The 16828-nt window shown below is 35.6% G+C and overlaps 1 protein-coding gene across 1 annotated transcript in view; it reads left to right on the forward strand.

Moving 5' to 3' along the window:
* ORC5 (origin recognition complex subunit 5) overlaps positions 1-16828 on the forward strand; it is an 80967-nt gene that overhangs the window by 21361 nt on the left and 42778 nt on the right. The window contains exons 6-10 of the mRNA XM_043588657.1: positions 2305-2435; positions 11108-11156; positions 11245-11335; positions 15244-15296; positions 16649-16761. Coding sequence (XP_043444592.1) covers positions 2305-2435; positions 11108-11156; positions 11245-11335; positions 15244-15296; positions 16649-16761 — 437 coding nt within the window. The remainder of the gene's footprint in view (positions 1-2304; positions 2436-11107; positions 11157-11244; positions 11336-15243; positions 15297-16648; positions 16762-16828) is intronic.

Raw genomic sequence — 16828 nt, forward strand, 5'->3', positions numbered from 1 at the left:
GTGAAAGGGAGCCACTGTGGAGATTTCTGGAGCTCTTTCTCTCCATAACTCTTTCTCGTACTCTACTTGGCAAATTCTAGCTACCTTAGGTCCTTCTACTCTGATCTTTGATTTCTCAATTCATTGGGATTAATGGCTCCTTTTGGAACTTTTCTGTATCATAGTTCTACAGTTACCTCTTGTTGGAAAGCCTGGCCTGGTGATGGCTCATTTGTTTCCTTTTTCTCAGGTATCACAGCCTTTTTTGCGTATTGTTTGATGTCTGAAAATAGTGTTTTTCTATATTTTGTCCAGTTTTTAGTTCTTTATTACAGGAGAGTATTTCTGGACTCTTCATGAGTAGAAGCTGAAGTCCCTCTTCAAGTTAGAAATGGTTGTTCTTTGTGTGTTAAATTATACTTTGATAGTGAAATTTTAAGACAACAGAAGACCAATCAAGTGGTTTCTGCTTCCCTTTATTTACTACCTGTTTGTGCCCTGTTTTCAGCTTTCCATTAGAGATGGGATTTTTCCATAAGTTTGAATACTCCCAGGCAATTAGAGCTTCCATAACATAGACTTGTACTCTGCAATTTTGCCTGTAGTCTAACTAAGCAACTGGTCTGCTTTTATAGCAACACAGTGAGATCTCTCATTCTTATTAAGACTTTTGTCAGGATTGGGCCAGTGGTAACATCTAATCAACTTTCATGTAAGGTACTCAGGGTCACCAATAAGGAGGATCTGGATAGAGATGGTCCGGAGGAGCTTAGGAATGCAGTCTGAGCTGGAGACCTGTTTTCTAGATTTCCTCATCTATGCATCTGTAGACCATCGTTTTGCCTGTGTATATTCATCTGTCTTACCATCCATCCCTTTTCTCTTTCCCTCTCTTCTCCTTTTTTCTATCTATCCAGTTATTTGGCATCTTATATATATAGATAATTTTAGCTCCGAGTCTTAAGGCACCTTTTAGAGATTTTCCTTGTATCATCAAATATTTTCCCATGCATAGTTTTAAAAAGCTTAGTAACATTAAATTTAAAAAGTCCTATTAGAATGTAAAAATACATAGACTCCGAAGTCAAGCTTTGGACTTTGTGTATTTTTCAGTGGTTGTGATATAAAAATGCATGTAGTAACACTCTCCTGTACAGAATCCTTTCAGGGTAATATTCTAAGTATGTAACTGGGCTTTCAAATGTGCTGCTGTGTTTTTTTCTTGTTTTTGTTTTTGTTTTTGTTTTTTTGTCAGCCTTATCTAAGAAGGACCCCCTTAATATAGCTATATCTATGTTTCCCTTTACTTGTAAGTATTGCAAAAATCCTGAACCTGTGGAACTAGGTTTAAAGTACTAGTCACAAAGATCTCCTAACTGAGGAGTCTAAAGAGACCATTGCACCAGGGAGTCAGAGAGAATTGCAATAGGAATGAATGACTAATTGATTCCCAGGTACTTTTACCTGGGAAATTTTGAATAGTGGGTGGTTGTTTCTCTTTAATTAAAAAAATTTTTTTTAATGTTTATTTTTGAGAGATAGAGACAGAGCGTGAGCAGGGAAGGGGCAGAGAGAGAGGGAGACACAGAATCTGAAGCAGGCTCCAGGCTCTGAGCTGTCAGCACAGAGCCCGACGCCGCGCTCGAACTCATGAACCACGAGATCATGACCTGAGCCAAAGTCAGATGCTCAACTGACTGAGCCACCCAAGCGCCCCTGTTTCTCTTTAATTTTAATTGTGCTTCTGCAATATGGTATTTCCAGCAGGATAAAATAAAGTTTAGGACTCTAAACGTGTGATATTGTATAAAGCGTTTAAGATATAAGAGAAGAAAAATAGAGATACCAAAGTTTTAGGAAGAAAACATGATTTATAAAAGGAGGAATGACAAGATAATTTTCATAAAAATACAGGAATTCTTTTTATTTTTTAAAAAATGAAGAGCATTTTCCAGTTTGGTGGTCATTTATGCAGTACCCCTTTTTTTTTCTAGTTGATTTACTTAATAGGCAGAAAAGTAGAATATGTATTATTTTTCACCTTTGATATTGATTTTGCTTGCAAAGGTTCTTGAGATTTTCTTGGATGTCGTTGTTTAATATTTGTTTTAAGCAACATTTTGTAATTTTTAAAGAACAGTAGATTCTTAATTCTTTTACTTCAGTTTGAAAAGTTGTGTTACTTTCCTAATCTCAAAAGTTTTCTTACTCCTTAATAATTGCCTGGCCTGTATATTTATTGTTTTATACCTTTGTAATAAAATTCTAGAAGATATAACTGGAGTTCTGGGTTAGTCCTTAAGTTCATTTGTGTCTTTTGAACAGGGAACCTTCAAAAGATCTTGTCGCATGATCATCCTCCAGAGTATTCAGCTGATTTCTATGCTGCCTATATTAATATTCTTCTTGGAGTTTTCTATACCGTCTGCCGAGATTTGAAGGAGCTCAGACATCTGGTGAGTGAACATTTTACTTAAAAAAAAAAAAGAAAAGACTATCTTTTAATAATTTTTCCATGTAGAAATGGTGTGAGGTAGGCTAGAAGCTGAAAATTTATTCTGGAAATTTGGATTTGGCCTTTTGAGGCTCACATAAGTAGGTGGAAGCCTGTGCCTTAGTATAAACTGCAATGTAATCAGAAAACCTTCATTCATCTTTAGTTATGTCTTCTTATTCTTCCTTAGGAGTATTTTTTGTTTCCTTCCTTCTCGTTTTCTAATTACAGAAAATGTAGAACTTCACTAAAATCAAAATGAGAAATTGAAAGGAGGTATAAAAGCTGAATAAGAAATTTAATATCTTTTACTTTTTTTTGTAACACATTTCTTTTAGGTTTTGTGTATGTAGCGATAGTGGTCTGGCATCTAGATCAGCTTGAGAATAGAAGCCCTAATTATAGGTTTTTCATGAGGCACTGACCTTGAGTTAGTAATATTTATATAAAAGGTTACTTTTAATATTTACATAAAAGAGTACTTAAGACACTTAAAAGAATAGAAAAACTGTTTATATTTTACAGGCAATTTGGAAAGTGATCATATGTACTTTAATTTTTCTTTGATCTTTTGACTTTTTAATTGTCTGGATGTGTCTGGAAGGGGAAGAGGCAAGAATATCTGGTTTCTCTTTTAGAAACCTTCCATTAATACTAAGATTTTGTCTACATTTACAGAAAGTAGTAATATATCTAAGGCTGAAACACAGTTACTTTGAAAGGAACAGATTCTGTAAGTTTTAGCATATTTTCTTTTTCTCTTTGCTCTGAAAAGAATCACTTAGAGGGATTAAGTGTATGTTTGAATGTGTGTTCAAGACAATGTAGAAGAAGGTGACTGTAAAATTGTGTTCACATATAATATGTTTTTCTGAGTTTTAGATTTTAGGCTTCTGATTTAGATGTAGATTTCAAGCATCTTCTGAGTAGGGAAAAAACAAAAGGCAAACTTTTCTAGGTTTAAGCTCATCACTGACATCTCTCCAGCAATTGAATGTCTTGCATCCCTGGTGCCCAAAAGGAAATGACAACAGAGGGGCTTACAGAAAGGAGGGAGGGTCAGTACACGGTCCTTGCATGACATGTAGTTAGGAAGAAATACTCCTCTGCCTGCCATCTTGCCTGGTAACCTGTGGTTACCACAACCTAGATGTCCTTGAATCCTGTGCAAATCTGTGCCAGCAGCCATTTAAAGTAGATCATGAAGTGTAAGAAGAAGGATTAGTTAAGGAACTATTTCTGCAAAAATAAAATGTAAGAAAATACATGTATTTGAATACGGTATTTTATATTGTCCTTAGGTTTCACTAAGAAATGTTTAGGGGTGAGATTACAAAGTTGTTTTTGTTGTTGTTGTTGTTACTCTTCTATCATGTTCGTAAGCTTGAAGTATGGTTTAAGCTTTTACTACTACTAGTAATACTAGTAAATATAAGAAATAATCTGTAAGCACTAGAGAAAAAAATAGCAGTGTTCTTATTTTCCTCCTTATGTAGAACATAGCATAATAAAGATACATTTTCCTTCAAGTGGATACTACTCTTATTTGTTTCAAACTTTGTAAATGGCATATTTATTGAAAGTTTAATAAATCACCTGCAAAAATTCTTTTCAGGCATCTTTTCTATGTATATGCTTTTGAATTTGCCTTAGAAATTATTTCTTTAAGTATTATTTTTCTGGAGGCTAGGTCTGGAGGTAGCACAAGAATATTCATTTAGGTTTGTCTTCTCTGACAATCCTTAATGATATTCCTAAAAATAGTAATTAAAATTTTTAAAAGGATCAATTGAGGAAGTTATTTTTATACTTATATATAAATGCCAAACACAGAATGGTTCATTTTCTAAAATTTTCTTGCATGATCTTTTTATTTTTTATTTATTTATTTATTTATTTTCAATATTTATTTATTTTTGGGACAGAGAGAGACAGAGCATGAACGGGGGAGGGGCAGAGAGAGAGGGAGACACAGAATCGGAAACAGGCTCCAGGCTCTGAGCCATCAGCCCAGAGCCTGACGCGGGGCTCGAACTCACGGACCGCGAGATCGTGACCTGGCTGAAGTCGGACGCTTTTAACTGACTGCGCCACCCAGGCGCCCCTTGCATGATCTTTTTAAAGCAAATCTGTCACACATCAAGTTTATTGTATTTTAAACTTTTTTCTCCCTAAATATCAGTATTCTTAGAGATGACTCAGAAAAATTAATTGCTTAGGTAGAGCTTAGTAATCTTTTAGAGTGCAATTCCAAGTTTCTGATGCTGTTTTTGTTGTTGTTTTGTGTTGTTTGGCCCTGTGGCTTGTGGTGTTGACTAGTGACAGTGGCTAAGAAGAGATGCCAGATAACTGAAGTATATTTGATGGAATGAGCAGAGGAGTTAAATTGAAATACCTTAGCTCTGCTGCTTACCAGTATGTTATGTATGTAATTTTATGTATTTCAGTTTCCTCATTTCTAAAGTTGTTGGGGGTGGGGGTGGGGGTGGGGGTGGGGGCGGGGGTGGGGGGGCGGGAACAAACCAAGAATACACGCCTCAGATGAGTTTTGTGAGTATGAAATGAAATACTTCCTATCAAAGTGCTTGTAAAAATGTTAAATGATATTATTGGTAACACTAAGCCATTTGAACAAATATTCTTCTTTTAAAATACAAATAGGGGGGCTCCAGGTGGCTCTTTTGGTTGACCGTCTGACTCTTCATTTCAGCTCAGGTCATAATCTCAAGGTTTGTGGGTTCGAGCCCCGTGTTGGGCTCTATGCTGGCAGTGCAGGGCCTGCTTGAGATTTTATCTCCCTCTCTCTCTCTGTCCCTCCCCAACTCATTCTCTCTCTCAAAATAAATAAACTACAAAAATAAAATACAAATAATTTCTGAGAGGATCATTTACCTTTTGTGAATTATTTTAGTGATATTTTAACACAGCTGGTTTTCATGTAGCCAGGGCCAAGCAATTCCTAGGGAATAGATGGTTTGATCTTAGTTTTGAGCAGGGGTCCCATGGATATTTGGAGAGTGGGAAGAGGTGGGTACTGGGCAGCAGGCCAAGTGGAGGGAGCTGGTGTGGAGACCCTGCTCCGAGTACAGGCAGTCTTCTGCCTTGCGCATAACTCCACTGTCTCACATGCAGCTGACCAGCCTAACGTCACTTCTGCTTCAGTTTCGACTCTCTCGAATCTCAAATTCTTTCATGTATTTTTCAAACACTTTTTTTTTTTTAATGAGGAAGACATTGTCACAATTCTGAAATGGTTGCAGATCTGTCCCCTTGCCCTCAGTTGACTCATACACAGTACACACGAATGTGTTTTTCCTATATATTAGTTATTTTCGCTTATTTACGATATGATTGTATGCTAGGGAAAAATGATCCCTGAGATCTAAAATGAATTAGATTATAAAATTTTGCAAATAAGAATCATGGGGTCTGGCTCCAGAGTATATGCTCATAATCACTATATTACAACTACCTCTTAGATAATAGCCAATTGTATTGAGTAGTTATTGTGTGCTGGGTACTGTTCTAAGCCTTTTTCCAATGTTGACTCAATTCTCAACAGCAACCCTGTGAAGTAAGGCATTATCATGAATCCTCATTTTACAGATGAAGAGACACAAGTTTGTCATTTACCAGCTGTATGTTCTTGGGCAAGTTACTTAACCTTTTTGACCTTGAGTTTTTTCTTCTGTTCAGTAGGTACAATACCTGCCTCAAAGGAATTTTGTGAGGTAAAAAAAAAAGGGTGGGAAGCACATGTACAATGCCTGATAGCTGAAGGGGGAATAGTTAAATTTAGTTCTCTTCCTTCCTCTGATGAGCAAAGACTCATGGACTTAAAAATATGCTGTGATCTTAACTATGTCCAAGAACATATATCATAGCTTGGGAATGGAGACCGCTAAAACTGCTGTAGGTTTGTGTCGTATGTTAAAGTCATATATTGAAGAAATAGGAAGTTTGAGGGATGATCTGGCAGAACAGCTATCATTCCACTGATTGTAAGATTTGGTTTGACAAATGGCAGGGGTAGTGGGTGCCCTTCACCATTTTTTTATATTTTTATACTGATTGATTTATGAATGAGGATGTCTTCGACATAGAGAAGAGCTATTTTTTGGTTAAAAATACTGAAGGGGGAGGCAGAGTCTTTAATTAGGAGAAATAACCTAGTTAGGTTTGTTTTTCTTTTGTATTTTCTCAACTTTTTGATGAAAGTGTAACATAGGTATAGAAAAGCACAGAAACCATACCTATGTATCTCAGTGAATTATCACAAAATGAAAACACATGTGTAAATAAAACCAAGTCAAAAAGTAGAAAACTACCAACATCCAAGGAGCCCACTTCATGCTTCCTCCCAATCTCACCTCTTCTTCCTTCCCCAGAGATAATCACTATCTTTGCTTCTAACATTAAAGGTTAGTTTTGCCTGTTGTGGAACTTCATCTAAATGGAAACATACAGTATGCATTCTTCTTTAATCTGTCTACATTTGCTCAACATTTTGAGATATTCATCCATGTTAAATGAAACTGGAATATTTTGAGTAGTCCCGTAATCGTTTCTAGACTGCAAGAAGTGGTATTTAGCTGGTTTTCCCAGTTGGACCTTTATAGGGTGCCTTTATTTTTGGCCTTGAATAATTGAGAATTATTTTTATATCAGAACCATATTCAGTGGCACTGGCATGTTAATAGCTTGCTCTCATTATTTTATTAGACTATTTACAAGATGATGAAAATATTGGATAGTTTCAAAATTTATTTAAGAGCGATTTCTAATTTACAGAAAAATTACAAGTACAGTAAAAAGAACTTTTCCTCCTTTTTCCCAATCATCTGAGATTAAGTTTGTGACCTGATGCCCATCACCTCAAATACTTTAGTGTGAATATCCTAGAAAGACATTCTTCCACGTAAGTACAGTACAACTATCAAAATGAGAAAATGGACTCCTTGCTACAACCCAATCCTTAGACACTAGTCAGGATTTGACAGTTGTCACAATAATGTGCTTCAGAGCAAAAGAATCCAGTTCAGAATCATATATTGCATTTAATTGTTAAATTTCTTGAACATTCATCTGGAACAGTTCTTTAGTCTTTGACTTTCATGGCCTTGAGGCCTTTGAAGATTATAGAACAGTTTTGTAGAATCACCTTCAGTTTGGATTTGTCTAATGTTTGCTTATGATCAGATTCAGGTTATGCATCTGACAGGAATATCACAGAAATGATGTTTCGTTCACATTACATCCTATGAGGTATTACAGGATTTCATGTTATTTCATCACTGATAATGTTCACTTTGATGATTTGATTAAGAGGTTTTTTTTTTCCTTTGTAATATGTGTTTTGTGGGGAGGTACTATAAAACCTTGTAAATATCTTGTTTCTCATCAGAATTTCAACTTAATCATTTTTTCATATCTGTCTGGCTTCAGATTATCATATGTTAAGATAGTGTGATTACCAAGGTAGGTATCACCTAATCACATGAGCCCTTTAAAGCAGAGAGTTTTCCATGGTTGATCAAAGAAGGGGAAATCAGAGATTGGAAGCATACTTTAACTTCTCTGTAAGATGGGGATGATAAAAATAATGTCTACCTCATAGGATCATTCAGAGGATTAAGTGAATGATCGTATAGAGAATGTAGAGCACTTAAAATAGTAAAACCTGACACACTGTAACACCTTGTTGCCTGATTGAATTAATGTTAATACAAATTTTCTCAGTTCTGATTTTCATTCCTTTTAATGTTTCAGAGATAAAATGTGGGTATTTATAAAAAAAGGCAGAAGAGTTCAGACATTATTTCTACTTGCCCTTGGAATATTAGAATATTTTTTACATTTATACTTCAACATGTGTATTAGTGTTCTATTACTGCATAACAAATTATTGCAAATTTAGTGGCTTAAAGCAGTAGACATTTATTAGCTCATAGTTCTCTAGGTCAGGAATCCGGGCATTATTGCTGGCTTCTCTGATCAGGATATCACAGATGAAATTAAAGTTTTGGCTAACTGTATCCTTAGCTTGAGGTTTTGGGGAAAATAGCTTCCAAGCTCATTTAGACTTGACAGAATTCACTTCTTTTGGGCTCTAAGAATGAGGTCCAGAACTGTCTTGCTATCTGTCAGCCAAGTCTCAGACTTCCTAGAGAGCACCTGTATTCTTTACCACATGCCTTTCCATCCACTAGCTCGCAAGGGTGTGTTGACTCTTAGACACCCAATCTCTGACTTCTGTGACTGGCTAGAGAACACTTTCTGTTTTTGAAGAGCTTGTGTGATTAGGTCAGACTCATCTGATTATCTCTTTATTTTAACTCTCCCATAAATAGTACAGTCTTTGGGACTTTAATTGCATCTACAGAATTCTTTCACAGCAGTACCTAAGATAGCATTTGATTGAATAACTGAAAGAAGGTGTGTGTGTATGTGTGTGTGTATATGAGGGGCTGGCAGTCTTGAGGGGCTGTCTTAGAATTTTTTTTTACTACAATATACATGTATCAGATCATTTTCTAACAAGTAATTTCAAATGCAGTAATGGAATTTTGCTGAAAATCTCACTGAGGGAGAGTTTGAAGTTTTCTAAATTGCCTATCTCTGTCTTATGACAACCTAGTCATTATGCATAATAGATTATTTTGCCTCTTAAAGTAATGCAAGTTTTTTTTCTGCAATATAAGGGAAATAGTCTCTCGGTTTCACCTGAATCAGGCTTTGATAACATTGTGCCTTTATTGGTTTAGAAGTAAGTTCCCAGAACATCTCACAAATCCATGATCATAAATTCAGGCAGTGGAGTCTGTGTGTGCCTGTAGGCAGATTATATTTTGCTTTCTGGGTTGACAAGTGGGTATTATAAATGTGCAGTTGTCAGGAGTAAGTGAGATAACAGGTGGCCATAACTAACTCTTGATAATTTTGTTTCTCCTGTCACAATTATGAGCATAAATACTTGCTGAGCACACTGTCATTTCTTAATAAAGTTATCCCCCACCCTTTTCATTAATGCAACCAGTTAAGAGTAAAATATACGCTTAAAAGTTAAGGAATAATGGGGAGATAAAAATGGGAATGTTTGGTGGGAGTAAAAATTTATTATATCAAAAAATCATCTAAAAATTATTTCTGTTTGGGCTTTGGAATAATTTCTGTGATTTTATTAGCAGCCTTTTTATTTCCGTTCTCTGGGTGGTTGGGAGGGCAGTTTAAAATACCAGTGGACCTGAAAGTAGATATTGATCTAAATAATACTGAGACCTGTAATTACTTATATTTGAGGATTAATATAGGAGAAATGGGTATAACATTGGAGAGCACATTTGAATGTTAACAGCGAAAGTTGTAAAAAGTATTTTGTATTTGAACAGATGATTTTGTTTGTGAAACTCCATGTTAGTGTGGACTATGATTTGTAGACTTACTTAAATATAGAGATTGTATTTGGACAGTTAAATTGTACCATTATAATCATATAGTTTTATATATTCAATAAGTTCTTATGGAATGACATGGGGAAAGTACTGACTTACTAATGTAAAACTGGAAAATAGTCTCCTAAAATTATCTTTATTACCTTTTTACCACCATTTGTAAATGATTAAGTCTATATTTTAATGTTTTGGCCAAGAAAAAAAAGCAGCCAAATTGTTTACCAGTTACTACTAACGTTATGACCTATCAGTGTTATTAAGCAGTGTTTAGATCTGAAAACCTGGAACTAAGTTAAGTGAGTTGGCCTCTCTATTGGCTTCATATTAACAGAATTTGGAAGATTTTTCTGCACTAAACATTTGCACTTTGTGGAGTAAAATAGGAAAAACTGTTTCAAGGATCAGTTCTTAGCTCTCTATTATCTTCTGAATTTGAGATTGTATAGTTAATGCATTTATGTATATCTTTCTCCAGGCTTCATTACTGAATCATTTTAATGTGAAATATTTGTGATCAAATTAATATTAATAAATGGCAACAGCATGTTTTTTTTTTATCAGTTTGCTTGAACTACCTCTCAGTAGAATTCCAGTGTTGATTCATGGAAAACTGTTAAGTAATAATGATTAATTAGTGCTTTCCAAACTTCGGAATACATAGCATTCCTGGAGTGATTGTTAAAACATGGATTCCTGGATGTCATTCTTAGCGATTGTGATCTAGTATGCCTGGCATGGTGCCAAGAATTTGAATTTATAATAGTCTCAGGTAGTGTTGCCAATCACATAATTTTGAATTGTACTGAACGAGATGATGTTTGATGTGTGAGAATGTTCAAACCTTGGAAAATAACAGGTTAATTCTTTGGGCTCATGGTATTTTATTGGGTCCTTTGTGGCATAATTAATGTGCTAAAATTACAAATTATGCTTTGCTATATTACTTTATATCTTGAGGTTAATACATTAGGCAGTATTTAGCCAATTAAGGAGTATTTTACATGTTGGTTTACTATCATTTTTGATATTTGCTGTTTTATTATTATAATAAGCTATAAAACATTTTACTTGAGTGCTTATATTGAAGTAAAATTGCCTAAATTCTAATAAAAATTATACTTGGAAAATAATTCCTATTTGTGGTGGATAAGTACCTTTTTTCTTTTTTCCCCTTTATTTACAGGCAGTACTTAATTTTCCTAAATATTGTGAGCCTGTGGTTAAAGGAGAAGGTAACTATGTAATTTTACTTGTTAATACTTGTTTTGAAAGAATTTGTGTAAGATCTGAATTTTTGTAATTTTTTCCCATTTGGGGTAGCAAATGAACGTGATACTCGCAAACTCTGGAGAAATATTGAACCTCATTTGAAGAAAGCCATGCAGACTGTTTATCTCCGGGAAATATCAAGGTAATTTTCTATTTAATGTGTATATAATATTTCTATATCTTTAGTTCGGATATTTTGTCTACTACAGTGTTTTCCTTTACCTGCTTCACAATTAGGAAAAAATTCATGAGTTTTGAATCATTTCTTCTTATTTTGGGGAAAAAAATTTTTAACCAGTATGTTACACAATTTGAAACAAGGCTTATGTCTCACAATTAGTAATTTTTTTAAGTCTGGAAAGCTACAAGAAAATCAACTTCAGCTTTGTTTTTTATTTGTGTTAGATATTTGAATAGTATAATGAAAATTTGATTATTAAAGCAATGTGTAAATTAAATCACATGTCTATATTTGTTATTAGACTTTCATAGTAATGAAACAGGAGATGTGGTGACATTTAGTGCAGGTGGAGGAACAGGGTTTTGATTTCCATCTCAGCCATTTTCTGCCTTGTGTGGTCTTAGTCTCCTAAAAACCCTCTAGGCCTCAGTTTCCTCTAACAATCCTTACAAGATTTAAATTATTTGTGAATAGTAAATAGGTGATAGGTTAAGCCTCAGTTGCAAAGCAATATAGTAGTATAAAAACATCAACAGCACTGTGTGCACTTCTCACTTTCTGGTCAGTAGTGTTATCATTTTTCTCTCATAAATATCTTGGTCTGTAACTCCTTTTCTTTACTAACTTTGCTCATTTAATTAGCTGGTTAAACTGTAATTCAGGTAGAAATGTAATCGTTTCTGAATAAATAGAAAAATTACAAACATACTGTTATTCCTCTTTTCAGTAAAAAGTCATTTGAGGGGCACCTGGTGGCTCAGTTAAGCATCTGACTTTGGAGTTTGAGCCCTGTATTGGGCTCTCCACTGACAGCTTGGGACCTGGAGCCTTCTTCAGATTCTGTGTCTCCCTCTCTCTCTGCCCCTCCCCTGCTAATGCTCTGTCTCTCAAATAAAACATTAAAAAAATGACATTTGATGAGGATTTTCACAAGTCCCAGAATAGAAAAGCTTGTGATGTGCTCTTTTAAAGATAGAAAAATTTGGATGCTTGTTGGAATGATTTTTATGTAATGCTGGAAGGACTTAGAGTTTCCCATAGGACAGTGATGGCCACATAAATCCGGTTTTCTTCACAAGATCAATAAGGAGAGCAAATAAAGTTTTTGCTGGTGGAGGGAGGGTCTTGAGGTTGATGGCTGCTGATTGGTGGTTGCTGTGGGATGGGTGTGGCAGTTTCTTAAGACAGCTGTGAAATTTGCTGCATTTTGTTGACTGTTGTTTGGTATCATTTTACCCACAGTAGAACTTTCAGAATTGGAGCCAGTCCTCTTAAACCCTGTTGTTGCCTTATCAACTAAGTTTATGTAAAATTCTAAATGCTTTGTTGTCATTTCAAAAATCTTCCTAGCGTCTTCACCAGAAGTAGATTCCATCTCAAGAAACCACTTTCTCTGCTCATGTATCAGAAGCAACTCCTCATCTGTTAAAGTTACATCATGAGATTGCAGCCATGCAGCCCCGCCTTCAGGCTCCACTTAACATCCTAGTTCTCGTGCCATTTCCACCCTGTCTGCAGTTATTTCTTCCACTGAAGTATTGAACCCCTCAAAGTCACCCATGAGGGTTGAAATCAACTTCTTCCAAACTCCTGTTCATGTTGATATTTTGTCAATGAGCAGTGAGTCACATGTTGAAAGGAATCTTTTCTGAGGAGATCTCAACAGTAGGCTTAAAATACTCAGTAAACCATGCTGTAAATAAATGTGCTGTTATCCAGGCTTTGTTATTCCATTGACAGAGCACAGGCAGAGTTGATTGAGCATAATTTTTAAGGGCCTTAGGATTTTTGGAATAGTCAGTGAGCATTGCCAGCTACATTAGCCCCTAACCAGAGAGTCAGCTCTCTCGCTATGAAAGTCCCAGATGGCATCTTCTTCCAGGAGAAGGCTGCTTCACCTGCACTGAAAATCTGTTGTTTAGTGTAGCCACCTTCATTAATGATCTCAGCTAGATCTTCCGGAGAGTTACTCCAGCTTCTACATCAGCACCTTTTGCTTCACCCTGCACTTTCATGTTATGGAGATTCCTTAAGCCTCATGAACCAACCTCTGCTAGCTTCAAGTGTTTTTTTTTGTCACTTCCTCGCCTCTCTCAGCCTACATAGAATTGAAGAGAGTTGGGCCTTGCTCTGGATTAGGCTTTGGCTGAAGGGAGTGTTGTGGCTGATTTGATCTTCTGCCCAGACCGCTAACACATTCTCTATAACAGCAATAAGGCCATTTTCCTTTCTTATCATTCATGTGTTCACTGGAGTAGCAGTTTCAGTTTCCTTTAAGAACTTTTCCTTTGTGTTCAAAACATGGCTGTTTTGTGCAAGAGGCCTGGCTTTTTTCAGCCTACCTTGGCTTTTGACAAGACTTCCTCACTGAGCTTAATCATTTCTGGCTTTTGATTTAAAGTGAGAGATATGACTTTTCCTTTCACTTGACCACTCAGAGGCCATTGTAGGGTTATTAATTGGCCTAATTTCAGTATTATTGTGTCTTAGGGAATAGGAAGGCCCAAGGAGAGGGAGAGATGAGCGAATGGCCGGTCAGTGGAGCGTTTAAGTTTCCCATCTTATATGGGCACAGTTTGTGAACCCCCAAAACAGTTACAGCAGTAGCATCAAAGATCATAACAAATAGTGACGAACAAATTTGAAATAGTATGAGGACTATCAAAATATGACACAGAGACATGGAGTGAGCGGTTGCTGTTAGAAAATTGGTGCTGATAGACTTGCTTGATGCAGAGTTGCCACAAGCTTTCAACTTGTAAAAAATGCACTATCTGCAAAACACAGTAAAGTGAAGCATGATAAAATGAAGTATGCCTGTATCTCCGTAATTTTCAGCTCTGCTTGCAGATTTGGGATATTCAGTTCTGATCTGGCATTTATTTTTATATTAGCATTTTAAAAGCTGAGTTAGAGAGTTTGAGAGGGTCCTTACAGATCATTGCATCTAACTGCCTTATATTTTGGTGAGAAGTATAATAATTTATTCAAGGTCATACAGCTAAAACTTCTGTCTCCCAGGGCAGTCTTTTTACTGCACCATAGTGTGTTTCCTAATGAATTTGATTTGTCATACTCTCACTTCATATTCTTAACAATATTTGAGACTGTTTAATAGTTTTAATTGCAAGTAAGGTCAGAGGGGGCAGTGGAGATGGCATGAACTTTGCACGCGTTCTACAAGGAATCAGGTCTTAGCTCCATTACTGACTGGCTGGGTATACTTGGGCAACTTAACCTGTGGGCCTCAATTTTCTGCTGTAATGGTACTTATTTTAAGAGATTGTTATGGAGTTAGAAATAGTGTATAACAGTTGCATCTAATATTCTAACTGAAACGTGGGGAGTTTTACTGAAGGATAGGTGATGTTATTTATTTTTTGGTGCTTTCTGATAGCTTTAAAATTATGATCAGGAAAAGAGATTAAAAATTAACATCTGAGTATTGGGGCACCTGGGTGGCTCAGTTGGTTAAGCATCTGACTCTTGATTTCAGCTTGGGTCATGATCTCACAGTTTGTGAGTTCGAGCCCTGCGTTTGGTTCTGTGCTGACAGCGTGGAGCCTGCTTGGGATTCTCTCTCCCTCTCTCTGCTCCTGCCCTCCCCCTCCCCCCGCAAATAAATAAATAAATTTTAAAAAATAAAAAAAAAATTAAAACTAACATCTGGGTGTTGTTATGTAAGGTTATATTCTAATATACACTCAATTATTTTGTTGAGACAGGTATATATTGCATATATATGTTATTTGTAAGGAAATTGATTATTTTCTTAAATCAAATTTTTAGTTTTTTCTAGGACTGTCTTAAGTCCAGTATATTGATTTCATATATTTTCAAATCATTATTGCTCTTCTGTCTTCTTTCAGTTCACAGTGGGAAAAGCTACAGAAAGATGACACAGATCCAGCACAACTGAAAGGTATCCAAGGAAGTGTTGAGACAGTTACCAGAGACATTTCTTTACTTGATTACTAGTAACTAAGATACTGATGTTAATACTAAATTTAGCATCAGTCACTAAACAGTGTGACAGAAAAGACTTTACAAACTACAGTGATATTTTAATGAATGATTTTTTCTTAACTGAAGCTCCAATTAATGAGAGGAAATAATTCAAATACCAGTTTCTTTTTTCTAAATGTTGGATTGCATCCTGTAAAAATCAAGCAGTTTAGTTTCTTTAAATGCTTTTGTTCAGTTGTATGACACAGTTTTATCTCAGTATATATGTACTTCATGAATTGTATGTTGACCCAGTTTGGAGGATGCAGTTTTGTTTAAAAAGCTTTCTGCTTTTCTTTTCTTTAAAGAACTATCAATTTGGATTTATCTCCATAGAACAACTTTTACTTAAAAATTAAGCGAGTATCAAAAATAATTCTTATTAAAAAAATAGATCACTGGCTAAAGGTTGGAGAAGCGGTGTAAAATTAAGTGGTGTTGCAATTCTGTTTTATCTGTTTTGGTTTCTAAATGCTCTAGGTGCCATACAAGTGATTTCCAGTTGTGTGTTCCGATGGAAAGAAGTAGATGCTGGCATTAGAAAACCTGTAGTGATTGGTCTGCACTATTCCCTGACTCTACGAGCTTGAGTCCACCTCAGTGTCCTCATCCAAAGAATGTCTAGCTTTAAGTAACTGCAAAGATTCAGAGACACCTAAGTAAGGCACCTAGCACAGTGTCTGACACATACTAGATATTCAGTAAATAGCAGATTCCTTCCTTTTCTGTACAAATCAATGCCATTTGACTGGCTCCTTTGTTTTATTTATCAGTTCATTTAGTTTTTTTTCCTTTGTGCAGGATACTTTAAGGATACCACAAAAACAGATATAGTTCCTTCAGCAAAGAGTGTAGCTTGGTAAGAGATATAATTTATGTATAATTAACTAGTAATACAAGGTATAAAGTTACATGGGCCATGAGTTAAATACTCAAAGTAGGAATTCATAGTAGGGACAGATTTTCTACTTTTGGTGTGATAAGAGAGCTTCAGGAAAGGCTTAATGGAAAATGTGGCTTTGAAGGGCTGCATGGATAGGATTTAGAGTTCAGAATAGGAGGAGCTAAGCAAAAATAATGAAATGAGCAAGCATATGACTAATAGTGATATTCACTACCACTGCTGCCATCATCATTATATTGACACAGGGAGTAGGTCATTTTTATAAGAGAATACCATATATGGAAGTCAAAAGGTAAGTGAGAAAAGATAAGAGAAACTTAATGGTAGCCTCTTCAATGTCTTCATCAAAGTTTTTCGTTGTGTAGGTCTCTCAGCATATACTCATGTGGAACTTCCATATTACTCCAAGTTTATTCTCATTGCTGCATACCTTGCTTCATACAATCCAGCAAGAACTGACAAGAGGTTCTTCCTTAAGGTAGTAGTTATTTCTTTGTTTCTGAAGATTTTAGGAATGTTTTGAAATTTCTCAACACCTGTAAATT

Source organism: Prionailurus bengalensis, chromosome A2 (assembly GCF_016509475.1).
Source record: "Prionailurus bengalensis isolate Pbe53 chromosome A2, Fcat_Pben_1.1_paternal_pri, whole genome shotgun sequence".
Taxonomy (NCBI): domain Eukaryota; kingdom Metazoa; phylum Chordata; class Mammalia; order Carnivora; family Felidae; genus Prionailurus; species Prionailurus bengalensis.